This window comes from Pseudopodoces humilis, chromosome 10, assembly GCF_049639895.1.
Source record: "Pseudopodoces humilis isolate 2021_Gansu_Grassland_sample_001 chromosome 10, ASM4963989v1, whole genome shotgun sequence".
NCBI classification, from domain to species: domain Eukaryota; kingdom Metazoa; phylum Chordata; class Aves; order Passeriformes; family Paridae; genus Pseudopodoces; species Pseudopodoces humilis.
In genome coordinates this window covers 22,510,979-22,536,279 of record NC_142209.1, presented here as the reverse complement: position 1 = coordinate 22,536,279, position 25,301 = coordinate 22,510,979, and the positions used below count along the sequence as shown (strand labels likewise).

General features: G+C 54.6%; 5 protein-coding genes across 12 annotated transcripts in view; 3 read left to right on the top strand and 2 right to left on the bottom strand.

Moving 5' to 3' along the window:
• TESK2 (testis associated actin remodelling kinase 2) overlaps positions 1-6,109 on the top strand; it is a 79,892-nt gene extending 73,783 nt beyond the window's left edge. For all 3 annotated transcript variants that reach the window (XM_005521106.3, XM_088060296.1, XM_088060297.1), the window contains one exon: positions 702-6,109. In XM_005521106.3, coding sequence (XP_005521163.1) covers positions 702-1,714 — 1,013 coding nt within the window. In that variant the 3' untranslated portion in view covers positions 1,715-6,109. The remainder of the gene's footprint in view (positions 1-701) is intronic.
• An 81-nt stretch (positions 6,110-6,190) lies between these two features.
• Positions 6,191-10,981, bottom strand: TOE1 (target of EGR1, exonuclease). The gene is made up of 7 exons (XM_005521104.2): positions 10,851-10,981; positions 10,726-10,766; positions 10,511-10,607; positions 10,187-10,345; positions 9,657-9,916; positions 8,211-8,382; positions 6,191-7,121 (listed from the first exon to the last, which is right to left on the bottom strand). Exons 1-7 carry the CDS (start codon positions 10,962-10,964, stop codon positions 6,333-6,335), a joined length of 1,632 nt encoding a protein of 543 aa, XP_005521161.2. The 5' UTR covers positions 10,965-10,981; the 3' UTR covers positions 6,191-6,332.
• Positions 10,982-11,459: 478 nt separating this feature from the next.
• MUTYH (mutY DNA glycosylase) lies at positions 11,460-16,546 on the top strand. 4 transcript variants are annotated; one of them, XM_088060570.1, is made up of 15 exons: positions 11,460-11,568; positions 11,791-11,924; positions 12,702-12,741; positions 13,037-13,110; positions 13,245-13,286; positions 13,363-13,434; positions 13,640-13,753; positions 14,016-14,113; positions 14,363-14,507; positions 14,606-14,681; positions 14,758-14,943; positions 15,127-15,272; positions 15,469-15,621; positions 15,765-15,815; positions 16,050-16,546. In XM_088060570.1, exons 1-15 carry the CDS (start codon positions 11,460-11,462, stop codon positions 16,137-16,139), a joined length of 1,530 nt encoding a protein of 509 aa, XP_087916696.1. In that variant the 3' UTR covers positions 16,140-16,546. The 4 variants fall into 4 exon arrangements, with proteins under 4 accessions (XP_087916696.1, XP_014106065.2, XP_087916697.1 ...); XM_014250590.2 differs by having other exon boundaries at positions 13,363-13,443; XM_088060571.1 differs by having other exon boundaries at positions 11,562-11,677; positions 13,363-13,443.
• A 536-nt stretch (positions 16,547-17,082) lies between these two features.
• On the bottom strand, positions 17,083-19,966 carry HPDL (4-hydroxyphenylpyruvate dioxygenase like). Of its 2 annotated transcripts, none has more exons than XM_005521103.3 (2): positions 19,902-19,966; positions 17,083-18,760 (listed from the first exon to the last, which is right to left on the bottom strand). In XM_005521103.3, the coding sequence occupies exon 2, from the start codon at positions 18,747-18,749 to the stop codon at positions 17,571-17,573; it is 1,179 nt and encodes a 392-aa protein (XP_005521160.1). In that variant the 5' UTR covers positions 18,750-18,760; positions 19,902-19,966; the 3' UTR covers positions 17,083-17,570. The 2 variants fall into 2 exon arrangements, with proteins under 2 accessions (XP_005521160.1, XP_087916699.1); XM_088060573.1 differs by having other exon boundaries at positions 17,083-18,844; positions 19,902-19,925.
• A 1,145-nt stretch (positions 19,967-21,111) lies between these two features.
• LOC102110501 (selenoprotein Pb-like) lies at positions 21,112-24,424 on the top strand. 2 transcript variants are annotated; one of them, XM_088060567.1, is made up of 5 exons: positions 21,112-21,272; positions 21,999-22,215; positions 22,313-22,525; positions 22,652-22,787; positions 23,409-24,424. In XM_088060567.1, exons 2-5 carry the CDS (start codon positions 22,013-22,015, stop codon positions 23,652-23,654), a joined length of 798 nt encoding a protein of 265 aa, XP_087916693.1. In that variant the 5' UTR covers positions 21,112-21,272; positions 21,999-22,012; the 3' UTR covers positions 23,655-24,424. The 2 variants fall into 2 exon arrangements, with proteins under 2 accessions (XP_087916693.1, XP_014106093.2); XM_014250618.2 differs by having other exon boundaries at positions 21,115-21,267.
• Positions 24,425-25,301: the final 877 nt, after the last annotated feature.

The window sequence follows — 25,301 nt, the reverse complement described above, 5'->3', positions numbered from 1 at the left end:
TTCAGAGGCACCTTGAGAGCCTGTGACAGATGCATGTTCCAAACACTTGGGGAGTTAACATCTACCAGTTTCTCATCTGAACCTAGTGATACAGCTTTTATTTATAAATGTGTGTGCACAATGGGTGTAAATACACAGGCATGTGTACAACTTTTAAACTCCTATTTGTTAGGGTCAGACTCTCATATATTGCCAGTTTTGTATTGGATAATGTACTGAAAGAAGGCTGGGATGGAATGATTTGTAATCTGCATGGTACAAGGAGAGTCTATATTTTTGTCTTAGACATTTCCCATCAGGGTGAAAAAGTCCTAATTTCTTTGGCAACTATGTTTTGTACTAGTTCTCTTTTGTGGTCAGTAGCACCAACAAACCTTGGGCAACCTCTGCTGGAAGCCAGGATGATAAATCTAGAAACATGCAAATTGTTCTCCAGCACCACCCCGTGCCATCTCTACTGTGGCAGTATACTGGTAGCAAGGAAGTTTGCAGGGGCTCTAAAATACACTGAAGAGAATGGTGTACTTGTGTTTGTGCAGGAACTTAAAAGGAAGGAGCAGACATGTGCTTATGGAACATAACTTGAAATACCAGGAATGCAGCTTTTTTCTTTACAGTTGTCATGAAGGCTCTGTGAGTGAGCAGGTGCGCAGCTATACAGAGCTTCTTTAAGCTAAGAGTATTTCTCTTTTTCTATTCAGGATCAATTGACAAAGGACCAGGAGTAAAACGTTTGAGTTCCTTGGATGATAAGATCCCACCCAAGTCACCCCGTCCGCGTCGGAATATCTGGCTGTCACGCAGCCAGTCGGATATCTTCTCCCGTAAACCTTCCAGGAAGATTAATGTGCAGGATCCCTACTACACACCAAGCAAAGGGTTGGGCCGGAAAGTGAATCCCTTCAGTGCCCGGGAGGACCTCAAGGGGGGAAAGATCAAATTCTTTGACATGCCAAGCAAGTCTGTGATTTCCCTTGTGTTTGACTTGCATTCTCCAGAGGCAGGTGGAGGCCTGAAAGCCAGCCAGTCCCAGTTCCGGCAGGCATATAGCACAGACTGGCAAGACCTTTCCCTTCTTCCTGGGAGAAGATGCAGATCACTTCCGCTTTCTCCTGAATTACCACACAAGGAATATGGCCTGTTTGGGGGACTGTCTTCAACTGTTGGCAGGTGTGACCCAGCCCAGTTAGGTGCAGAGGTTCGGCAAAAACTCTTGAGTAGCACTAAATATGGTGTGTCAGAGATTCCCCCCTTTCATGCCAAGCCTCACAGACCAGAGTTTCTTCTTGCACCAGGACAAGAAGAGGATATGGACTGTTCAGATGGGCTAGTGGCCCAGGAGGAAAATGGGTTTTGCCCTGTTGAGAACACATGTGGAGATCCAGCACATGATCAACCATTAGTGCTGGCCCAGTCTGGGCCACTATCTTATAAAAAGCTCCCCGTTGAGAATTCAGTGAACTCTGAGGGACATGGCTCCCCACAAGTGTTTGCAGGTTGTCTCCCTTCTGAAGAGATGGAAGTAGAAGATGATCTAGTGAAAATTACTCTGTTAGAGTCCACAAAGCCTCTGTTCAGTGTTAGTCCTCCCACTGAGCTGAAGAGAGAGGCATGGCCCTTCAGGGAGCAGGATGGGGACAGTCCTGCCCTGTTGTCTCAGACCTCCTCCAACATCTCAGCAAGTGGCAGCACAAAGTCAACTTGTGACATATGAAGAGAGGGCTCAAACTAAATGTGTCCTTGAGGGAACAGTTGTTCCCAGTTGCTTAAACTCTGTTTTTCTGCAGTACTGGGCTTCACATTTGAAAGACTCAATGGATGGTGGAAGCTGGCTGTTGAACACATAACTGCAGAGTGTCTGAAGAGACTGATTATTTTATAAAACTTTATTTCAAATTGTGCTTATTCCCTTTCCTGATTTGCATTAGGAGGGGGAACTACTCCAGCCAGAATGGCCATGTGGGTCCCACAGTCCTTCCAAGAGGCAGCAGCCAGAGTAGGCACCATGTAAACCGTTTGACCTGGATTTCCAGCATGGGGCATTTCAAGGTCTTAAGCTCCAAGTAGAATAGAAAGAATGACCCTTAGATTTTTCCCTCTTCCTCTAACTGAAGAGCTGCTCTAAGCCACTGCAGATTTTTCATTAACATTCTGCATCAGTGCACGTGAGGCAGAGCCTCTGTTTCAGAAACAGGCACAGAAGTCTTTCCAAGCTATGTTGAGCAGATAGGAATGCTCTCTAGTTCCAGAGCTGCTTTGAATGCTGTTGTAGCATTAAACAAGCTCTTCTTTCTAAAGCAGCAAAAAACAAAACCCCTCATGCTGGTCACAATCTGCGGGCTGAGTCACATGACAAGTACTTTGCAATTAACAAGAAGAATCTGTTCCCTGGTGTTTCATTTTCCCTTGGGATTTAGTAATGATGTTTAATACATTTGTGCAGGGAAGCTCGCTTCCTTGTACAGCTCTTTATGGTACCTCAGCCCAAATGTGGAGGAAGATTTGCCCAGGGCACAGAGAAGCATATTCCAGGCATTGCCATTTCTGAGCTTCTGAAGAAACTGCTCCTGAAAGTACCAGCTGTACTGAGCTTTTGGCAGAGGGTGAGCTCTTATCTCTGAAGAGCTGAGTGGACATCATGATTTGTTTCTGCAGAATAGTTCAATACAGTAGCTACATCCCAGTTGACTATTATCACTAAGCTAGAAGGGTCACATCACCTCCCTCTCTGGTACAACATCCCGTCTCACTGATTTCACTGCAGTAATGATGGCTCCTCACTAGCCTGCTTGACAGAGGACAGTGATAGCCTACTCAGGGGAAGTTGTCAGCAGTGTTGTAGCCCCACAAGTGCTCTTGGAGAGGACAACTCACAGGAGGGCTTTGAATTGTCAAACAAGAAAATTAGCTAGTCCCAAATTGACTTTTTGTTTCTTCTACAGAAAGAAGCTGCTGTCTTTATTGGTTTCTCCTGTCACTGAATAGGATGCTTTTTTTATTTATTTTTTTAACTTCCCTCCACCAGCAGGTACCTGTGAAAGAAGCAGCAACATGAGCTTTAATGCTGCTTGCTGGAACCAGCATCAGCGATCCTGGCTCTGGGATGCAATATATGGGAAAGCTTGTTCTGTGACATTTGTGCAACATCCTGCCCTTTTCCAGTATCATCATCCCAAAAACCATGGGATTTTTAAAATTTTATTTTATGGGGGTTTTTTTAACCTATATTATCATTCCTAAGTGACATAAATATTGCACACCTGCTGAGCAGATGGTGATGCAGTGGATTCCAGAATATCATCCAGGTAGCTTGTTAACACTCTTCCTGCTCTCTTGTAAGGCTGGATACTGTAAGCTAGTCTCTGATGAAAGCCAGACTATTTGTACTCTTATCTCAAAGAAAGGATGGAGAAAGCCTTCGTTGTTTCTTGGCTGGGTTGTATATCTTTCCTGAGGTGTAGGTAGCTATTCTATGAGTTACTTCCTCTAGTGAAGTGTGTGTTAACCTGAGCAGCAGTTCTCCCTTTGCAGAGGCTGCCAGGAATGAAATGAGAAACCCAGTGTTGCCGAATTATTTAATACAGTCCATGCCAGATTAGGCAGCTGTTGGCAGTTTAAAGGAGAACTTGTCTGTGCTCACTAAGATCACCCTTTTCAGCCCACACCTCTCTCCCTGCCTGTTGAAGGTGCTGATCTGTAGAGTAGTCTCTATCTTCTGTATCGTGTCTGCAGAGTGCAGAGCAGCTTGTATGGCTGCCCCTGTGTGTGTGTAACTTCCTTTGAGGACAGAGAAACACCAGAACTCAGTTGCCTGCCTGGTGCCTGCTTGCTATTTTGTTTGGGGTTATTTTTGGATTTTTTTTTAGTTGTTGTTTTTATTTGGTTTTTTGGGGTTTTTTTTTGCCTGTGCTACAGTTGTATCTTCTGGGGAGAGAAACCATCAGCACCAGCTTCTGTTGTCACAAGATACATTTAGGTGTGACTTCAGACAAATAAGCAATAATGAGTAGTTTACTTTTGCATCACCAGGCTGAGGGAAGCTGTCCAGCACACGCACACCTCTGGCTGCCCTGGGGCTCCCGTGAGCGAGCCCTGGCTGTCAGTACTGACACCTCATCACGGAGCCTGTTGCCCTCCCCGACACTGACTGCAAAGCTTGAGCAGTCAGGCCTGGGGTACCCCTGGGGCACTCACTGCAGTGACCTCACTTCTCTCTTACACCGTTACAAGGTTTCCCTGCCCTGAACAGCTCAGCTTACAAAGCAGCACAGCTAAAATTTTATTTTCTTAAATGTCCGCTCTAAGCACAACCAATTGACCATGCATTGGGCACAGCTATCAGCTTTCCTGGCTCTTTGTACTGAGGTGGAGGTGTCAGAAACAGAAATGCCAAGGACTAGCAGCTCAGGCCTTTCCTGGATTGGTCTGCATGGGAAGAGGCACGCATATGAAACTAGCGTAAAAGGTCATTTTAAAAACTGCTAAGTGGTTGCTGAAACCCAGTGTTTCCAAGGATGCAGTTGGAAGTCACTACATCTCATCCCTTTGGCTGCATAAAGCTGGATCTAGGCTGCACCTAGTAACTTCTAGGTTTTGTGCCTACTGAGGTTGCTTTTCTACAGAGGGCTGTTTTCTAACAGCTACAGATAAACATGAATTTGAACATGTGGTCAACAAACTCCTTGTTTTATAGTGATGTGACAAAGTTTTATCGCAATTGGATTTTACCTTGATTTTGACTTTATAGGAGCAGTTCTTGCTCTTTTAAAGTACCTTCTACACATTGCTACACATCTCCCTGAAGAGATCAAAGATATTTTTAATTCACTTTAAATCTATGTTGAGTTCATTTAATGTCTGTTATAAGCTATTTTTGTTGTGGTTGCAGGTTGATAAAATGCAGCCAAGAGAATGCATGTGAATTGCTGCCCCTCTAAAGCAGCACAGCCAAGGGGCTGTAGCAGACTTGTACTTGTTGGAGAGGCATTGATGTATTATGTGTAACAGAACATTGGTATTTTTTGCCAGTACAACTAAAGACACTTGAATAATTCCTGTTTGCACTTAATGCTATTGTTTATATTGCATGTCACTACATTTCTATGCAAAACAAATAACCTTTTTTTTGGGAGGAGGGGCAGCCAGATATTTGATTAAGTATAAAGATCTTTGCGAGATGATCTATTTTCGTATTTATGAAGGAGTTTTACGTCTTAATATTTTGCAGTCTGTAAATAGCTGAACTTGTAATTAAAGGCTTAGGAAGAAGTTTGTAGCCTGTGTATAATAGTAAGTTAACACTGCCAGAAAAAAAATCTTTGCAAAACAACTTTTCTAATATTGCGGATATTTATGAATATGTAAAGAAAGCACGTCTTGTTTTTATGTTGATTGACCTTCTGACTTTTTTGAACTATAGAAATGGTGTATGTTTTATTGGAACTGCAATAAGAAGTAACCAAAGATGAATCCACTTAAATATTTTCATAATTTTTTTCTTGGTCAAGTTTTGTAAACTTTCCCAACTTGCTTTCAAAATAAAAATGAAATCAAGGCCTGAGTCTTGTGATTAAGAGGATAATTGCTTTAAGTCAAAAAGGGTGGTTCAAATGCTTACTTAAAATACAAATGCCATTAATACCTGGCTTGAGATTGTATTTGGTATTACTCAGTGCTGAGTTATACGCAAGGAAAACTCTCATCCTCAATAAGTGTTATTTCTCTCCTGCATCTCACTGAAGAGTTCCACTATCAAGTCCATGAAATTCAAGGATTTTTTTTTCTGCTTTGTGTTACAATGCTCTGAAGAGTAGGCCATATCTTGTGACCTAACAGATAAGATGGCTTTTGATAGCAGCCATGACACTTGTCATGGTGGCTGCTCTGTTCTAGCTCTAAATAGCTTCAGCAGCACAGGAAGTTGTGCAGTTTCTCAGGATCACATATCTGGCTTTCAGCCCCACTGCCTCTCCCCTTAGACCAAGTATGAAGACCTGCTATGGCTTGGTTCTGCATGCAGTTAGCTGGCACTAGAATCAGCTGGCCCATTTGGGAGGAATTTTCTCCTTCCCTTCTCTCCTGTAAGGGCAAAGGTCTTGTCTGTGCATGCTCTAACCAAAGGTGCATTTCTCCCCCTTCAGCCTCATCCCTGCCTTCAGATCCCAGCATGCCACTAAGGAACACAGGCAACTCCAACTGAGAGCAATTTAATCAGATGTTAAAACAGAAACAAGAATATAAACCCTGTTCCCTTTTTGGTGAGTTCTTGATGGCAGAAAGAACTCCAAAACTTGGAGGAGAAAAAGCAGAGTTTAGTGAGGAGTTCTGTAGCTCTATGCACTGTCCCAGGCCAACTTTATCTTCTCACTGTGAGCTTTGGAAGATTTAGAAAACAAGCTCTTCACTATCTGCAGTGGTACTGATTTCCCACTGAGGTACAGTTTGTTATGGCAGTCTGGCAACCAGGGCCCTGTACCAGTGTCTGTGTTTTTCCCTTGCTTGAGCATCCAGACATAAGCCATGATATAGCCAGTCATGAACGCATCAAAGCCAGCTCGGTGTGTGCCCCCTTGTGAAGGAGGGACATGGGTTTCCTTTCCTGCAGCACCTGCTGCTTCAGTCTCAGGGGTGGCTGGGTGACTGGCTGAGCCCAACCCAGTGGGAACCTTTGACTCCCTCTCCACTTGGTCACTGTGAGAGGCATTTCCCTTGGCAGAAGGGCTCTGGGCAGCTGCTCCCTGGTCAGTTCTTTCAGTGCTCCCCAGATTCTCTTCCCCTTGTGTGCTGGTGTCTGAGCTGACCTCTGTTTCCATGTCCATGGAGATCTCCTCTAGTGGCCTGCCCTCCCCGTTGGGTGCCATCTCTGCCAGCTCTGTAGCAGCTGCAGGCTCATAGCAGCTCTGCTTCCGTGGCGGTCCTTCCTCCCCGTTCTGAGCTTGTTCCATGTTTTCCCCTGAGCTTTCCAGTTGGAATGCTGTTACAAGCACTTTAATGTTCTTCCGATGTTTCCATCTGTGCTTCCGTTTCTTTCGCTTCTCCCAAAGCTTGTCATCCTCATCAATGATGAGGTCAATGTTATGAGACTGTGGACACTTCATCCCTTTTGGACACCACCCATAGGCCTAGGGGGAGAGAGAGAGAAAGGTCTGTAGCCTCCATCTTCCTGGTTAGAGCAGCAAGCACCATAATGTGGAGTGGAGGTAATTATTCCCTTCCACTGGGGGCTTGTGAGGCTGCAGCAGGACCACTGTCCATTTACAGCCCCCCAGCACACAGGAAAGGTGTTGACACACTGTACTGGGTGCAGCTGGGAGCCGTCAAGGTGCAGCACACAGCATATGAGAGGCCAGTGCGGGTTTGTTCTATCTGAAAAAGACAAGGCTAAGGAGAGGGGGATATCTAGTTGGTGTCTGCAGGTAGCTACAGCAGAGGTATGGACAACATGGAGCTAAACTCTTGTAAGAACACAAGGAGAGGGGTCCTCGTAACTGTAAGGGGAAATTATGACTAGAGCTGTAGGAAAACATTTTTCATGTAGTGGTCAAGCACTGGAACAAGGACCTGGCATTATTTTTTAATGTCTGTCCTGAACATAATTTCAAAATTTACCAAACAAGACTCTAAGCAACACTGAGGTGGTGGCTGGATGAGAAACTTGGAGATTCCCCAACCTCTATTCTATGACAAAATGTGCAACATCTGGAGACCTTTTCTTCATGATGCACCTGAAGCCAGTCATGCTCTGACCAGATGGGCTCTTTGCTGCTGTAGCTGCACCAGGACGATTGGTGCACTGTTGTGGATCACCCTGTGCCAGTGTGAAAAGCTGCAGACAAGTAATATTTTTTTATATCTAACAAAGATAATGGGAAGGATAGAGGTGGCACTTTCTTTCTTGTAGGACGAGCCAAACTAACACAGAACTTTCAGCCCCCCAAGACAGCAAGGGACACTGTAACTCATGCTGTCCCACTGCTTAGGGCCATAGACTCTGTTGGAATCTTCCTAATGAAACCTGTAAGATGCCCCACCTCCAAGCAGATCACACTAGTGCCCTATCTGTCATGAAGCCACCTGAAGCTTGAAAATGTTCCTTGTACTATGAAGCAGATGAAGGGAACTTCCCAGGTGCTTTCCTACAACTTCTGCCTTAGGCCACATGTGCCCCTCTCCATGGAGCTGGGAAGGGAGTGGGGATTTGTGTTACTTACTGAAAATTTCTCACAGACAGGCAGCTTATTCCCCACTGCAGCACTGTGACCCTCCTCTTCCACAGAGCAGTAGCGGTAGTCGATGTAGCGGGACATGCTGGCAGGGTAATTGCAGAACTCCACCATGAGGTGCTGCCCGCTGGAGTCCCTCAGCTTGCAGTTTTCTCGTTTGCTGGAACAAGAGGAGCACACAGTTACTGTGGGATGGGACCAGGGCACGGAGTAAACGCTGCTCTCCACCAACTCTCAACTCCATGAGTTTCCTGCACTTGAGCTCCAGCCCCAGGTGCTGGAAAGGAATTCAATCCCAGGAGAGCAGCTTTAATAAGTAGCTGTTTCCATGCTAATTAAAAGGTTGGTTTTTCTTATGCTGACACAGAGGAAGGGAAAGCAGGGAAAACAGGAGAAGGGGATGCATAGCTTGGATTTTTTAGCTATAAAGGGCACTGAGATATGTGTTTGTCTTCATAATGTTGAAGGACAAGGAAAAGATGCCCCAAAATGAGGTACTGTGCAGACCACCCAGACAGGTTGAACCTGGGCAATGCAGGCAACAAGGAAACGGTTTTCATTTAATGAAAAAAAAAACCACTGTGTTGTCCCAAGAGCTGGTTAAAAGGCCCAAAACATTTGAAAAGCTCTACCAAATGAGAACTTGGGTTAAAACATTTGAGATGTCAACTTAAAAAGTTTTTTTTATTTTGTCAAAACAAAGCACTCTCATGTTTTGAGAACGGCCATCTTCAACATTTTCAGACCTCTCAAAGTGGTATTTCCTGAGATAAAACAGTCACTAAAAATACCATTTCTCCTCAAAACAGAGCATGACTTGAGCTTTATGGAGATCTCAGGGGCTTTTTCACTGCCAGGGGCCTGTTTAGATTGCATGAGGCTGGCAGAATGTGGGGCCAGACTGGAAAGCACAGACATGTGTCCTGAACAAGAGCACAACCCTTGCTTGGAAGGAAGTGATGGGAGTCAGAGTGGGCCACAGGCATCTTGTGTACAGGACATGTGACAGAGCTGGTCAGTGTCGAGCGCAGGGAGCACCCACCCTTTAACTGCAGTGTGCCTCACAAAACAGACTTTTAACTAGCAGATCCTGCAGGACAGCCCTGGTTTATTTTCTGTGTGAGCTCCTGCCATGACCCTGTGGCACTGCTGGACCAGAGTCAGGCAGTGTCCCAATTAGATCTTGGAGCAGACCATTGTGGTCAGTCTTCTACTGGCACCAGTTCTGAAGTTCTCTCTCAGCTGCTGCCCACTGAACAGGTAAGGCCTATTAAAAAACAAACTCAGTCTAGAAAGAGAGTAGAGCCACCTAAAAGCACCTTCAGTCAGTGGGACAGTGAAAGGACACAGCTCCCTTGCCTGGAAAAACAAACACACATTGACTTTCCCTTTGCCTTTCCTCCTGTAAACTCTGAGTACCAGTGTGCTGCTCACCACTTCTTGTAGGCATACTCCAAGTAGGATGCTACAAAGCGAGTCTCGAACTCCGAAGCGTATTTGGTGTCGTATATTCCCGCTGGGAACATCTCGGAGAGATCAGCAGTGAAGGTGCCGAGGCTCTCCGGGAGGTGAGCGTAGAAACATTGGTACAGGAAGACCAGGTCGATCAGGCCGTTATGGAGAATGAGCGGCTTCTTCGCCCGGATGAGCTCCAGGAAAAGCGTCCGAACGCTCAGGCTCTGGCACTCGTTGTCCTGCATGAGGAAGGATCAGTCAGTGAGCCTTGGCACCCTGTCTGGCTGTCACCCTGGAGAGCCTTCAGAGCTGACTTACTCTGAACAGAGACACAAACATTTGCAAAAGCAACTGCACCAAGTGGGTTTAAAGCAGCACAGAGGTGAAAGGGATACTGGTGCACGCAAAACCCCAGCATGTGCCCACCTTCACGCAAGAGCAGGGGAAGCCAGCACACTCAAAGAAACCTGGAGCAGAGCAGGCTGAGGTGTCTGAAAGTGGGTTTGTACCTTGTCGTTGCCCTTGTGGTAAGGGATCCCCTGGGAATACTGCTTATTGAAGTCGAATCCGTGCTGCACCAGGAACTGCACTGACTGGGGCTCGACCACGTAATCCTCGGTGCAGAGCAGCGTGAGGTTGTAGATCTGGCACAGGTACGTGTTCTCGGACTGCAACAAGGGGAGCGTGCAAAGAACAGGGACTGCCAAAGGGACTGTCAAAGGGAGCTGCTGAAACAGCCGGGACAATTCCACGGGGGAATTCCATTCCCAGAGCGTCCCCGTTCCCCGGGCCGGACCAAGAGAAAACGGCCGCAACGCGGTTCGTGCACGCACCTTCTCCGGGAGCTGCTTGAAACAGGCGACGCCGAGAGACAGGACAGAGCGAGTCCTGGCGGCGCTGCAGACGGCCTTGTAGCGCTCCTCGATGCACCTGGCGGCGGGAGAACGGGCCGTGACGGCTCCGGCCTGTCCGTACCCCGGGGAGAGGGCACCGCACAGCCAGTACCGAAAGACGCGCACCCCCACCCCAGGCCCCACCGGGCACTCACGGGCTCAGCAGAGACTTTCTGGCGCCGAGGCCGCTCAGCTCCTGCGAGGGGACAGACACCGTCAGTTGCGCCTCGGGACCGGCCGCGTCCCGCCCCGCTGTCGTGTCCCCCCCCCCCCGGCTCACCGTGTCCACGGCCACGAACGTGGCGGAGCGCAGCGCCAGCACCATGGACGGCCACAGCTCCGCCAGGTTGTCGCTCTGCACGTCCACCACCGGCACCCGCGCCGGGCCCGCCATGGCCGCGCCCGCACGGGGCCTCCGCCGCCGCGCTTGCCCGCCGCCTGCCCGTCGCGGGCCCCGCACGCCTTGCCCGCTCCGCGCCCAGAGCCGCCCGCCCACGCGGCCGGCCCGGCCTCTTCGGGCCTCGGTGGGGTTCTTTACCGTTCTCAAAATCCGTTTTCAACCGAAATTTGGCGTTAAGTCAACAGGCGTTTAGCTTGAACAGCTCCTTCAGGTCCTTCCCGAGCAGCCGCTCGGACCGGCGGGAGAAGGGGCGGGCTTCCTTTGCTTCGGGCTTGCTGATTGGCTCCAGGGGGACAGGAGGCTCCGCCCCCCGTCCCAGTGTTCCGGGGGAGGGCGCGTACGAGCCCCCTCCCGGCGCCTCCTTTCGATTGGCTGGCGGGCGGGCGGTGGGCGGCATCTGAGCGATCCCGCTCTGATTGGTCCTCGCGCGGGGATGGGGCGGGAAATGTTTTCCCGGGAAAGCGCGCGCGGCGCGGGAGCGGCCACGCCATGAGCCCCGCGCGGGCCCGGGCGGCGGCGGCCGGGGCGCTCCGGCGGAGCGGCGGGAGCGCGGCCCCGCCCCAGGGGCGGAACAGGAAGCGCGCGGCGCCCCGCGGAGGTGCCCGGTAGCGGGAGGGCTTTGGGAGTGGGGTGCTCTCTCCGAGGCACGGACAGCCAGCCCGGGAAGGCTCCGGTGCTTGCTGGGTTTTTGTAAAACCCGGTACTCGGTGCGCGTCTACCCGGTAGCGGCTCGGTCGGGCTCCCGCCTCTGCTGCGGTTGAGCCCCGCAGCCCTTCGCCGTCTTCCACCGTGAGCTGACGTCGCGCCGCTCTCCTGGCAGGGGCCCCGGCTGCAGCGCCCGCTCCGCCGCCCGCCCGGCATCTCTTCAGCGACCCGGCTGAGGTCGAGATCCTGCGCGGGAATCTGCTCGCCTGGTACGACCGATGCAAGCGGGACCTTCCCTGGAGGACACTGGTAAGGGGAGACATGGGGAAGCGGGAGTGGGGAACTACTTACACTGCTTTAAGGGACCCTGGCTGAAGTGACCATGGTGTTTTTCCGTATGTCACGCATCCCTACCTGCATGGAAGTGCTCCCAGCTAGTCGTGGCTGTTTTTTGGTGGGTGGTCTGGAGCTAGTCCCTAGGTATGAAGAAAAAGCAGGGCAAGCTTCCCAAATATAACCTTTAAGAAGAGTACTTATCTCTGCCAAGGTTAGTCTAGCTGTGTTTTAATCCTGTTTTCTTCCTGTCTTTATGATACCCTGTAGCAGCGAGTGCTGCATAGAGAAGGTTTCCCTTATATTTGTTTTAAGTCTACTGGACTTTTTTTAGAGCTCCTACCTGTTCTGTGCTCAGCCTGGCAGCAGTGGCTCAAGAGTCATTGTGGTGCTGAGGGTGGGCATCAGCTTTACAGCAACGTCTGAATGGTGGGAACTGCACAGCCCCTCTGTGGGATTTATATCTGCTTCCTTTGCAGGTGGGCTCAGGTATGGGACAGTTCTCAGTGGGATTTTGAACCTCATAAGTAGCTCTCCATGTGGGATTTCATCAGCAAGAAGATGCTTTGGCTGTCACTTGATTAACTCAAATTCAGATCTTCTGAGTGCTTGCAGGAAATATTTTTTTAAATTCCAGATTCCATTGCAGTGTTCAAGACACACTATGGATTGTTTTATTTTACGTGCAGGTCCCCTCTGCAGTGGGGTCCTGTGTCACCTTGTTTCTCACGTTTCATCTTCTTCCCCTTCCAGGCAGTGACGGAGCCAGATGCCGACAGACGGGGATATGCAGGTGAGGAGCAGGGACTGACATTGTGAGGTGCGGCTTTGGGTGCCATCCTTGGAATAAGCTGCCTGAAGTGGCCACGAGAGCCATTGATTCCCCTTGCAAGGCGCTGGAGGATTGGAGAAACCACCTTTGGCCTGGGGGAGCTCCTGTGAGGCAGCATGTGGGGAAGGTGAGGGGTGGGAGGGTGTCCCATGAGCTGGATGCAGTGCAGGGTTTGTAGGCAGTGCTAAGGTGGCCACAGCAGTAGGTGTAGGTGGTGTTGGTGCCTCTGCTCTGACCCTTGCCCTGCTCCCTGCAGTGTGGGTGTCCGAGATCATGCTCCAGCAGACACAGGTGGCTACAGTGATCGACTACTACAACCGCTGGATGCAGGTGACTGCTCATTACAGAGTCCTGTGCCCACAGGCTGCCCCTTTTGGAGACCTTGTCCACTGCCTGTGGTAGATCCCCAGTGGCAAAGCACAACTCTGCTTGTCCCTGACTTGTCCCCTTCCCTCTTCCCACAGAAGTGGCCGACGCTGCAGGCTCTGGCACAGGCGTCCCTGGAGGTGAGCGTTGCTGGGACCAGGTGCTCTCCCTGCCCTGTGGCTCTCCATTAACACCACGCTGTGTCTCTCGGAGCAGGAGGTGAATGAGCTGTGGGCTGGGCTTGGCTACTACTCCAGAGGGAAGCGTCTGCAGGAAGCAGCAAGGAAGGTGCCGGAGGTGGGGGGGAAGGGGCATTTCTAAACCCTTCCGTGGCTGCTGGGCTGGTGCTGGCTCACATCTGCCCTGCCTCGCTGGGGCTGTGCTGCTGGCATAAAGCTGCAGAGGCTGGGCTCCCATCCTCCCACGGGCAAAATGGGATACCTGCACACACCCACCCCAGCTGCTTCCCTGAGCTCGGCCCCTTCCCTGCCAGGTGGTGTCCGAGCTGGCTGGCCGGATGCCCAGGATGGCTGAGGACCTGCAGAAGCTGCTGCCGGGCGTGGGCCGATACACGGCGGGAGCCATCGCGTCCATCTCGTACGGACAGGTGAGAGCTGGCGTCAGGGGACACGTGTCCCCCTCTCCTGCCCAGCCCCACTCCTGACAGGGTCCTGCTGCTGGGTCTCACAAGCCAAAGGTTCCCCAGGGTTGTGCTTGGCTCTCTCCCCACTTGGGGATGCATCTCAGCCCCCACCCAGCCTGGCCTGCGAGTTGGCCTCGCGTTTGTCCCTCTCCATCCTTGGAGCATCCCAGCTCCCTTCTTTGTCCGGAGCACATCCCAGCATGGTGATCCCAGCTTCTGGTCCCAGGCTACAGGAGTTGTGGATGGGAATGTGATCCGGGTCCTGTGCCGCCTGCGATGCATTGGTGCCGACTCCAGCAGCCCGGCTGTCATCGACCGGCTCTGGTAAGGGGAAAGCTCCGTCTGTTTGGAGCTGTGCTGATCATGACTAAAGGCAGGATCACTCAGGAGCCTTGGGGAGGCAGGTGTGGAGTATGGAAACTCTTGGGAAGTTGGTGCTGCTGGGAGCAGTGGTAAAAGGAGCTGTGTTGACTGTGCCTACCTAGGAGCTTCCCCCCGACAGGCAGGAGGCAGGCAAAGGTCATGGGATGCTCTCCCTGGAGATCCCTGTGCCTCTCACTGCCATTTCTCCAGGGACATGGCCAATGTACTGGTGGACAGGAGTCGCCCAGGGGATTTTAACCAAGCCTTGATGGAGCTGGGGGCAACTGTGTGTGTGCCCAAGGCCCCACTGTGTGGGGAGTGCCCTGTGAAGCAGCACTGCCAAGCGTGGCGCAGAGTAAGTTGGCCCCAGAACATGGCCCTGAGGGTTTGCCATGCCTGGCGACAAGGTGGGCTGGTGGATGAGCCTGTCCTCACTTCTGTCCCCACTCTCAGGTGGAGAAGGAGCTCACCTTTGCCTCTCAGAATCTGTTTGGAAAACCCCTCCCAGTGCCTGATGTTGAGGACTGTGGTAAGCATGTGGGGAGATCTCTGTTGTAGCTCCAGGTCTGAGCCCTGCAGCAACTGTGTTACCTTGGTGTTTGCAGGTGTTGGGGACTGTCCCCTGTGCCCCCCAGCCACAGAGCCATGGGACAGCAGCCTGGGGGTGACCAACTTTCCCCGGAAAGCAGCGAAGAAGCCACCGCGGGTGATGCGAACGGCCACGTGTGTGCTGGAGCGGAGGGGCTGCCATGGGGCCCCAGAATACCTCATAGTGCAGAGACCCAGCTCGGGTAATGGGGCTGGGAAGGAGGAGGACAAAGGCACCACGTGGTGCTTTCCCACCTGCGTGAGGGATAGAGGGAGAGGCACTGGTTGCTGGGGTGGGGAAAGGAGCCCTTTGGGGCTGTGATGAGGCTCAGTGTCCCTGGATGTGTCCCTTTCTGTCTCACAATTACATCATTACTCCTTCCCAGGTCTCCTGGCTGGGCTCTGGGAGTTCCCAAGTCTCCCACTGGCTCAAGATTTGCAGGAGGAGAAGGAGAGGGAGGAGCTGGCTGATCACCTCCAGGCCTGGATGGGGTGGCCTGTGGCAGGCAAAGGCCTTCAGTTTATTGGAGAGGTGAGCCTGGAGCTGGAGGGATGCAGTGTGAGTCCTCTGTGCTCAGCCATGGGGATGTAGCACACAGGAGAAAGGTCTCCCTTCCCCACTGTCACCCATCCCAAGCTCTGCCCCACTCCTCAGGGCCCTGGCAGGCTCAGTGCACTTGGCATCCCCCATTGCCTGCCAACCGCCCATGTCTTTCCATCCCCCACAGGTCATCCACATCTTCTCCCACATCCACCAGACATATGTGGTCTACTCCCTGCACCTAGATGGGGATGTGACCCTGGACCCTGCCTTGTCCCCGTCCCGCTGGGTCACAGAGGATGAGTTCCATGCCTCGGCTGTGTCCACAGCCATGAAGAAGGTATGGGGGGCATTTGGGCCGTTCCTCCCTGCCCTCAGTTATCTTGGGAAAACCCCTGGCAAAATCCCTTCAACTTCTCTGGGCTGTCCCAGTGGCAGGACCCTGCTGCTGTTCAGCTCTGGGCTCTCTTGCTCTTCCTTCAGGTGCTGAAAGCTCACAAGAAGCAGTGCAGGAAGGAGAGCAGTCCTGTCAAGGTGAGCAGGCTCCATCCGGGGTGCCTGGAGCCCCAGTGCTCTGGGACAGCCTCTGGTGTGCTGTGCTGAAGGCCCCCCTGAGTTTGGCATCAGGCCAAGGAGCACCCCCAGCCTGTGGCAGGGGAACTGGCCTGACTGGCACTGCCCCTGGGTGTCCCCAGTACTCGGGGGGGGGATCCCTGGAGACCCTGGGGGCCCTTGGGGTCTGGCTGAGCCCTGCTGTGTCTCCTGCAGAGCTCCAAGCGGAAGCGGCGGGCAGGCAGCGCCTGCCCTGGGACGCAGCTCTCCCTCCGCACCTTCCTCCGGGCACCGACTGCCCCATGAGGGCACCGACCTTCCTCGAGGGAGACCCCAGAGCCCCTCGCTGGGGCGAGGCCTGTCTGGGGTGTGGAGTGCTGTCCCTGTGCTGCAGCAAGCCCAGCCCACAGCACTATCATGGTCTCCCACTCTTCCTTTCCCCTGCCTCCGCTGTGGGCGTTGTGCCTGGATGTGGTCACTGGTCCTGGATTAATCCTGGAGCCAGACTTGCCATCCCTCCTTGGCTCAAGCCCTCCTGGGGCTGTTTGGACCTATACTGGCACTACTTTGGCCCCGTGGACTTAGGGCAGCAGGGGTTTCTCTCGAGCAGTGGGAAGGCTGTGGCCACATTGCTCCTGCAGCCCTGTCCCCTGCCTGCATCTCATCCACCAGCCAGTGACTGGGGATGCTGCTGCACCCTCCCTTGTTTTTACTGGACCTGAAAATAAATCTCAAGTGTGTGGGGTTTTCTAAGTGACTGTCTCTGTTGTACTGTGCTAAGCTGGGGGTGTTGGGCAGCCTGTGGTGGAATGTGAAGATAGCCAACAGGCTCCTTAGATCTGGGCTGGGAGAGCAGGGATTTCTTCATTAATGCACCCAAGAGCCCCTTGACTGAGCATTAACTGCTGGTGACCCCAAATAAGGCACTCCTGCAAGGACAGACATCAGCTCCCAAGGGGCTGCTCCTCCCTGGGGCTGAACAACTGCCCCAGGCCTTTCTGTAGCATTTCATCCTCCTTTTATATCTTTTCTTTTGGGCTGCTCAGCACTGTTCACGCTGACTGAAGCACCCCGTGCAAAGGCACAATGCTGGGGGCTGGCAGGGACATGGCACAGTCGTGGCAGGGTACAAGGGGCAATGATCTCAGTTTTAGGGACACACCCACTTGAAGTAATGGGAATGGCCATTTCATCCTCACCTGGCACTCAGCATATCTTAAATAGGAGGATTTAAAACCCAAAGCAGTGCTTGTAAGTTAATTATTTAATTGAGAGGAGCAAGAGGCCACCACTCGCCCCCCAGGGCTGGTCAAGCTGTGGGTGGTAGCTGCCAGTGTGTGGCCGTGTCCACGGCCTCCAGATTATCCACTCCCCTCGGGCAGCCCCTCACCTCTCTATGTCTGGGGCTGTTTCTGTGCCAGCACACTTTTGGCCATGCTACAGGTTCAAGTCTCAATAAATTAAGGTGAAACTAAGGCAGAAATTTCTTTACATGTGGTCGATAAATCACGGGGAACCCAGGGTAGCGGAGAAATCCCACACATCCTGAGGCATGCTCAGACCCCCGCTGGACTCAGGCCTGAGTGTCTTGTTCCCACACTGAGTTGGCTCTGGATTGATCTGGAGCTGTCCTTTGGTCCCTGCCCACCTGGGCCATGCCAGGGGTGGGATCTCTGGTCCTTGCCCCAGCGTTGGACTGGAGAAGATGGGGAGCTGAGGGAGCACTGCAGAGTTGCACTATTGCTGCTGGTCCATGTAGACTTGCACAGCTTTCCACAGTGCCCGGATATTGCCTTCACCGAAGCCTGGTGCTCCCCGACGGTCAATGAGCTCCAGGAAGAAGGTCTCCTCAGAGAAGATGGGATGGGTGAAGATCTGCATCAGATATTCCTGAGAGGGACTCTCTGTGGCATCAGTGCCCGTCTGGCCCTTGTCCCCAGACACTTTGGTGTCCAGGAGGATGCCAAGCTCTGCCAGCATGTGTGGGTCCTGCCCAGCTCCTCGGATCTCCTGTGCTTTGCCCCCCTGGCTGTAATACGTGGTGGGGGGTGTGAAGAACCGTGCTCCCTGCTGCTGCAGAGCCCTGGTCGTGCTGACTATGTCAGTGGTGCAGAGCCCGACGTGCTGGATCCCAGCCCCGCCGTGCTGCTCCAGGAACGTGTCGACCTGGTTGGTGCCATTCTGGGAGAGGGACTCGGCAAAGACCAGCTTGCAGCCGTGTGCTGGGGTGCCCTGGGCGCTCTGCAGTGCGAGGAGCAGCATGCCCACCCCCTGCCCCCCCAGCACGTACCCTTCAGCCGGTCTCTCCTGGGGGTTCAGCAGGAAGCGGTGGAAGCCAAAGCAGCGCTGGTACCAGTCCAGAGCCGCCCGGGCCCCGCCCCTGGGGCAGACATACGTGATGTGGTCGAAGTGAGTGATCTTGATCCCATCCCCTGTGGCTGAGGGGGCTCCCTGGATGGGCTGGAAGCCGGGTAGGAAGGGACCCCGGTAACAGGATCGGTCCAAAAGGGTGTGGCTGATGTTGCCCACGACAGAGCTCACCACCCCGTAGGTGACAGAACCACTGTCATCGCTCAGCTCAGTGGGGGGCACCAGCAAGGAGCATCCCTGGCTCTGCAGCCGCTTGCAGAGCCCTGGCACATCATCCACCTCGAAGCAGACATTGGAGGCTGTGCCCAAGGTGGGCTGGGGATCTATGTCATAGAGGAAATCACGGGATGAGGTGCTGGCAGATGCCAGGCGCTCGTTGACAAGGAAGATGGCAGATTCCCGTCGCAAGGCCAGCTGCCGGACACGCGGCGTCTCCCTCACGGCCACTGGCTGGAAGCGAAAGGTGTTGGCCAGGTGCTGGGCCCAGCCCTGCCTGTAGGGCAGGTGCAGGGAGATGAAGCAGGGGCGGCTCAGCGAGGCTGCCATGGCTGCGCAGGCTGCGGGGAGGACGCAGGGGATCAGGGGGGCTGCTGGCCCTGGGGAAAAGCCATTCTCCCACCTTGCACAGAGCCCACCTGTGTCTGCAAGCACAGATGCAAATGCGTGTAAACTCACATCTTTTAAATGTATGTATTTTAAATAAGTGGGTCTCAAGAGCCAATTTGTGCTGTGAAAGGGCACTCACCTTTGGGACTAGCTACAAAGAGCTGCCCAAGGATGTTGTGCCTTCCTGCCAGCCCTCCACTCTGCTGCCCTGCCCCATGCTTGAGGTCCCAGAGCAGGAAAGCCCTGAGCCCTGGATGCAGCCCTGCAGGTCCCCTCTGGAGCCATGTGTCCTTTGGGAGTGCCGCAGGGAGGTCAGCAGGGATTCCCAGTGGAGGAGGTGTGCTGCACGTGTAAGCAAGATTATGGGGACAAGGGTTGTGGTAGGAATGTCCTGTACCAGGAACACAGAGGTCGGACTGGTAAACATGGAGCAACACGCTGGTTTACAGCTAAAATGCTCCTGTGCTGCCCCCGCGCCTGTCAGGTGCGTCCCAGGAAGGGAGAGGAGCGGCGGGGTCATGACAGGCTGATGTGCCCGTGCCCTTCCCCTCCCCAACAAGGACAGCCTGAAGCCACCATCTCTCTGCAACAGTCTGGGAACAATGACCTTGCCCAAGGGGCACAGAGGAGAGACACTTCGGAAAAGTGACCTTCCTTCCCACCCATCCGAAATATCTGTGATGCTCAAGGACGAAAAAAGATGCGCCCAAAGCCCCAGTCGGCATCACCTCTCCAGAGCACCCACTGAGGCTTCCTGACCCCATGGCATGCACGAGCAGCCCCAGCCAGACCGCACAGGGGTGCAGTGGGCTGGGGGCCACACACCTGCTGAAATATTCCCTTTCACCTGCCCGCTCGAAGGGGCTGTGTGCACCGAGCTCTCCCGGCTCCTTCCCACCAGCCCAGGGCGGAGGGACCGCGTGGGACCCCGCTGAGCACATGGGCAGGCTCCGGCTCTCCTTCCCTCGGGCCCTGCTTCCCGCTGCGCACGGCGGCACCGGCGCGATCCCCGCTCCCGCCGGCCCCGCACCCGCGCCCGCCCCGCCACCCCCGTGCCCGCGGGGCCCCGCTCGCCCCCGGGCTGCGGCTCACCGGGGTCAAGGCTGCGGGCGAAGGGGACGCCGGGCGGGGCGGGAGCGAGGGCGGTTCAGTTCGCTCCTCCCCGGCATGCACCAGGCACGGCGGGCCGGGCACGGCGCCGGCACTGCCCGGGCGCTGCGGGGCGGCCGCGGGGGCGCCCCCGGCGGGGGAGCGGGGACATCGCCCCGGGCAGAGACGGGGCCGGAGGCTCCCTGGGACACACAGCTCGTGTCTGTGCAGGGTCATTCTTTGCCAGCCCGAGTCCCAGGACATGAATTGGGGAAACGTGTCCCTGCTCAGTGCTGGGCACTTCACGGTGTTCAGGGTACCCGCTGGGGACTTGGGAACAGTGTGCGGGTGGGGGCTGACACCTTTGCGGAAAGCCCGGTGTCAGTCATGAGGGACTGCTCACCAATCCAACCCACGGCCCCACACCCTTGCCTCCAGACACCTCCGGGCCCCTCCAGCCCCTCAGCAGCGATCCTCTATCCCGCTGCTGTTTTCAGGCGAATCCCCCCTCCACGTGTGCCTGGGATCATGATCTGCCCCCGCTGTGACTGTGGCTGCTGCCGTTCCCTGCCTTATCATGTTTTTGTACAGATCCCAGGTACAATAAACTGCTTAAATATTTGCAGAGATGTCCTTGTGCTGCCAGAGTGGTGAGCTTCTCTTGTTTGGTTGGGGGGTGGAATCCAGCGTCGCTGTGATTTCCCAAGGAGAAACATCGACACCATTACAGCCGCACCAGTGTGGGGCCGGGCAGGAGGCATGGAACCGGACACCGGGGAGCTGCTGTGGGGCCAGACTTGGCTATGGGCACAACAGGACAGCCCGGCTTTTGGGGTGACGCCTCACAGGGCAGGCAGCTCCAGCGCCCCGGTGTGTGAGGGAGGCAGCATCTTTTTGGCTGCAGGGTAGCAGAGACTGCACTGGTGGCTCCTCTGGGACCTTGCGCAGGGATAGCGCTATTCGAGGTCACCCCACAATCCTGCAACCCTTTGGCGCAAGCAGTGTCCTTGGCAGCCCTCCTGTGCCTGGGAGGTTTGGAGCTGCTGTGTCCATCTCTTCCCTGCAGCACCGCCTGTCCCCCGCTGGCGTCAGCCCGGCACCAGGCACCGCTTTGCTCCAGCACGGCTGGGGCTGGGCTGTGGCAGCAGCACCCCGAGGCCACATGGCACCGACGGGGACAGTGCCTGCCTTGTCGCCGTCCCCTCCAGGCAGGCGGTGGTGGCTGAGGCGCAGTCCCCGCTCCAGCCAGGCCCTTCTCCTCCCTCCTGGGCGGGGAGAGTGGACAAGAGATAAAAGGGGGACCAGGGCCAGCTGGAAGTTGCTGAAAGCTGCTGGGGCCCGAAGCAAGGGAGGACTGCAGCAAGGAGAAGTGCGGTATCGAGGGCTCGTTCTCGCGGGGAGAGGGCTGAGGAGTGGGGGCACATCCACCCTGACCAGATCCTGCATCTCCCTGCTCCCTCCCCAGATCCTCCCCCCCGGACCCCTATCCTCCCCCTTGCCCATTAAGCGTGCTGGATATTATAGGGGTGGAGAATATCCCGGGATGGGCTGGGTTAGGTTGGAAGGACGTGGCTTCAGGCAGATGTTGGGACTCAAGGACTTTAAAGGCTCTGTGTACCCCCAAAGCACTTTGTGGGGCATCAAGGACTCTCAAGGTGACCTGAAGGTGAAACCATCTCTGTCCCAGTGGCTGCTCGCTGGCAGCTGAGATAATGAGGGCTGTATCCCTACTCCCTTTCTGGGGCAAAGACAGACCTCTCTCTGGGGCTGGGTTTGTTTTGTGGGATTGGAGAAGTGGAGAAGGTCCATGGGAGGAGAAGCACCTTCATTTCTTGAGATGTGGAGTAGGTGTCCACTGCCAGGGGAGAACAGGATGCTGTGGCACTGGGTGCCCACAAAAGACAGTAGCAAGGAGCTGGGTGCTCCAATTCCCCACCTCGTCCCCCTTTCCTTGCCCCTTGGGGTGGGGGTCCTGGCTCCCAGTGCCAGGATCAAGCCAACACTGCCCACAGTCCTTGTCTGCCCTGGAGCAGGATGCAGGGAGATATTTTGGGGTTGCAGTGGATCTGGGAGGAGTAACACCCTGTGTCCCCCTGCCAGGGCCGGGGTCGAGGATGGGGCTGCTGGTGCTGGCCCTGGCCACCTGGCTGGGGCTGGCCTCGGCCTCTGAGGAGGCGGCCAACAGCAGCCGGATCTGCCAGGAGGCACCGGCATGGACCATCAATGGCTCAAGCCCCATGGAGGGGACGGCAGGGCAGGTGACGGTGGTGGCCCTGCTGAAGGCCAGCTGACAATTCTGCCTGCGGCAGGCCCACAGGTGAGCCGCGCTCCCCCTCCCCAGAACAATCCCCCCGCCTCGGGGGCGTAGGGCAGCCCCCTGCCCCGGCAGCCCCTCCAGTGCCTCCTTCCCGCAGCCTGGGGGGCCTGCGGGAGCGGCTGGCCCGGCAGGGCATGGCCGATGTCCGCTACATGATCATCAACGAGAAGGCGCCGCTGTCCCGCGCCATGCTGCCGGAGCTGGAGCGCCATGCCCCGCCCGGCGTCCCCGTCTTCCAGCCGGAGCAGAAGGACCCTGACGTCTGGCAGGTCCTGGGGGGTGACAAGGACGACTTCCTTGTTTATGACCGGTGAGTGTCCCCCGATTCGCCTGAGGCTTTTCTGGGTGTTATAGAGCGTCCAAAATCTCCCCTCGTGGCTGGGCTGGGGGGATTCCAGACCCCTGCCTTGAGCCAGGCCATGACTTTTCCCCTCAGGTGTGGCCGCCTGGCTTTCCACATCCAGTTGCCCTTCAGCTTTCTCCACTTCCCCTATGTGGAGGCAGCCATCCGCTCCAGCCACATCAAGGACTTCTGTGGCAACTGCTCCCTCTACCCCAACACTACCCAGCAGGTAAGAGCTGGAATGCTCGCTGGAGCCGGGATCCCTTCTGTCCTTTGGCACTGCACATCAGCAAAAACAATCTTATCTCCGTGTTGGGGATGGGCTCTAGGTTGGCAGCTGCCCTCAGATGTGTTTGAGAGGGAAGGTGATGAAAGGTCTGGAATAAGGGCACTTAAATAGGTCAGAGCTTTCCGGTTGAAAAGGAATTGACTAAAGGGGTCATATCCCATGTCTGGGAATGCTAACTAGGACTGTTCTGATATAAGAAAGGGCAGGCAGTGGATGCAGAGGTGGCAAGCTCAGAGCAAAGAAAAGGGTGTAGCTCTGAGCTTGGCAGGCACCTCTCAGGAGAAAAATACATCCAGAAATACTAAATGCATATTCCTGTTTCTGGACCACAGACAGCTGGAGCCAAGGGACACAAGTGTAGAGGTTTGTGCCCTGTGCTGCAGCCTCTCCTGTCCTCCCTCTGCCATGGATCAGGGCTGGAGAGCATTTGCTCTGACCCACAGATTTCTGTATGATGAATGTTGGTCTGCCTTTTTCCCAGTTCACAGCTGTGCTCCCAGGTTTTCTGCAGAGCTCTGTGGCATTTGCATACCACACCAGTCCTTGTGTTACTTTCCTCAGGCTAACAGTACCATGGAGGGCCCTGCAACCCCGAGCTCACTTCCTGAACACAAGGGGATGGAGTCAGAGACCCCCATGCACCAGCACAAGCCCCTCCATCCTCACCACCATCACAAGGTCAGCAGTGAGAGAGATACAAACCCAAGTGAGGACCACAAACCCGCTACCCATGCTCACCACCACCATGGAGACCACGGCCAGCTCCATCACAAGGGGAAGAAGCAGAAGGAGGGGGATGAGCATTAAACCAGGCTGGACAGCCTTGCAGAACCCAGTAGTGTGCAGATGACCCCAGCTCACTTCACAGAAGCACAGAAGGACTTGCTTTGTGCTGCTGGTCACCAGCAGCGCTGGTTTAACAACTCCCTCCAGCATACCCCATGTGGGTTGCACTCCTACGCTGTGATAGGAATGGAAATTCCCCTTGGACCTGCTCAGTGCTGCATTTTCAGCCCCAGGGCTCAGTTCTGAGCCTTCATCTGCCACTGCCTGTCTTTCTGTGCTCAATGAAGCCCGCTGTGCAAACCAGGAGTTCCCTGGTCATTGCTGGCTGACACTGCGCAGAGCAGAAGGGCAGGGGTGGGGGGGCCAGAGCTGGGATGGGAGCAACACTGCTGGCATCTTCTGCCCATCCAGACACTCCTGGGTGTGCTGGAATCCCTGGGTTTCCTGGCCAGGGAGCGAGGGGAGGGACACCGTGTGCCCCACAGGACATGGCCACAGGGGACTGAGGGCACGAGGAGCGGTGGGATGTCGCAGCTGCCCATGGTCCAAACCCTGTACCCCCGTAGCTGTCGCATCCTGGGCACCCCACAGACCGTGCACACGGGTATGTGCAGTGGTGGTGGGTGGCCGCAAGATGGTGGCCTTGTCCCCTCTTGGAGACCCAGGGGCTGTAACCGATGGGCACAGCCCGAGGAGGACAGCGTGAGGATCCTGAGGTCTTTCCTGGGAGTAAGCGAGGTGGGGAGGGCAGCGTGGATATCCGGAGTACGAATAAAACCTCTGTGAAGTGACCACTGCTCAGTCTGGCCTCTGGTGGGCCTGGGGGTGGTTCTTGCTCAGTGCTGGTCTTTGCTCTGGGCACAGAGGGGGACACAGGGCTGGATGTAGAGCCCATGGTGCAGCAGCTGGGGGTGATTTACATCCCTTGAGCAGGGGTTGGACATAAAGGGGTTGAAGACTGAAAAACGGTCTTCTTCAAGAGAAGACCCCATCTCTTTCTATCTCCTGGCTGCCTCCCAGGATGGGGGCCCAGGACATTAACACTGCAATGCTTGGAGGATGCTTGGCTCTGCACCTTCATACCTGGCTTGTAGTGATCTTGGGGTACCTGCCCCAAGCTACTGCTGGTTCCCACATGCAGTCCAAAATCACCGTGGGCATCTTGTCCCCAGCACCCAGACCTGTCCCCACTGCAGGCACATCGTGGGGCTCCCCAGCCCTCACGCCTGCCTGCAGCTTGGGGTGCCCCAGGCCTGCCTCTGCCCTTTGCTCCAGCTCCATCCATCATCCCACACAGCCCTACTCCAGGCCCCGCAGCCTGAGTGGGGAGCAAAGAGAAGTTTTTCTGCTTAGTGTTTTCATGGTGCTGTGTCCCGATGCTAGGTCATCCTGTCTCTGCTGGAGGATGCTCTGCACAGTGACTGGGACAAGAACCAGGGTGAAAAGAAGCTGTTCTTCACAGGGATGAGAGCAATGGGATCAGATGTGTCTTTCTCACCAGCCAGGCTCTCCCATGGGGTGCTGGCTGAGACCCTGCTCCCCCTCCTCCATCTCTCCTCCCCCTTCCTCCTCTACCTGCTCCCAGTAGCCTGCAAGGGCACCTCTGTCTGCTGCTCCTGCCATCAATATTGAGGTTATCTTTTTCTTCTGGCAGCTGCTGTAATTGAA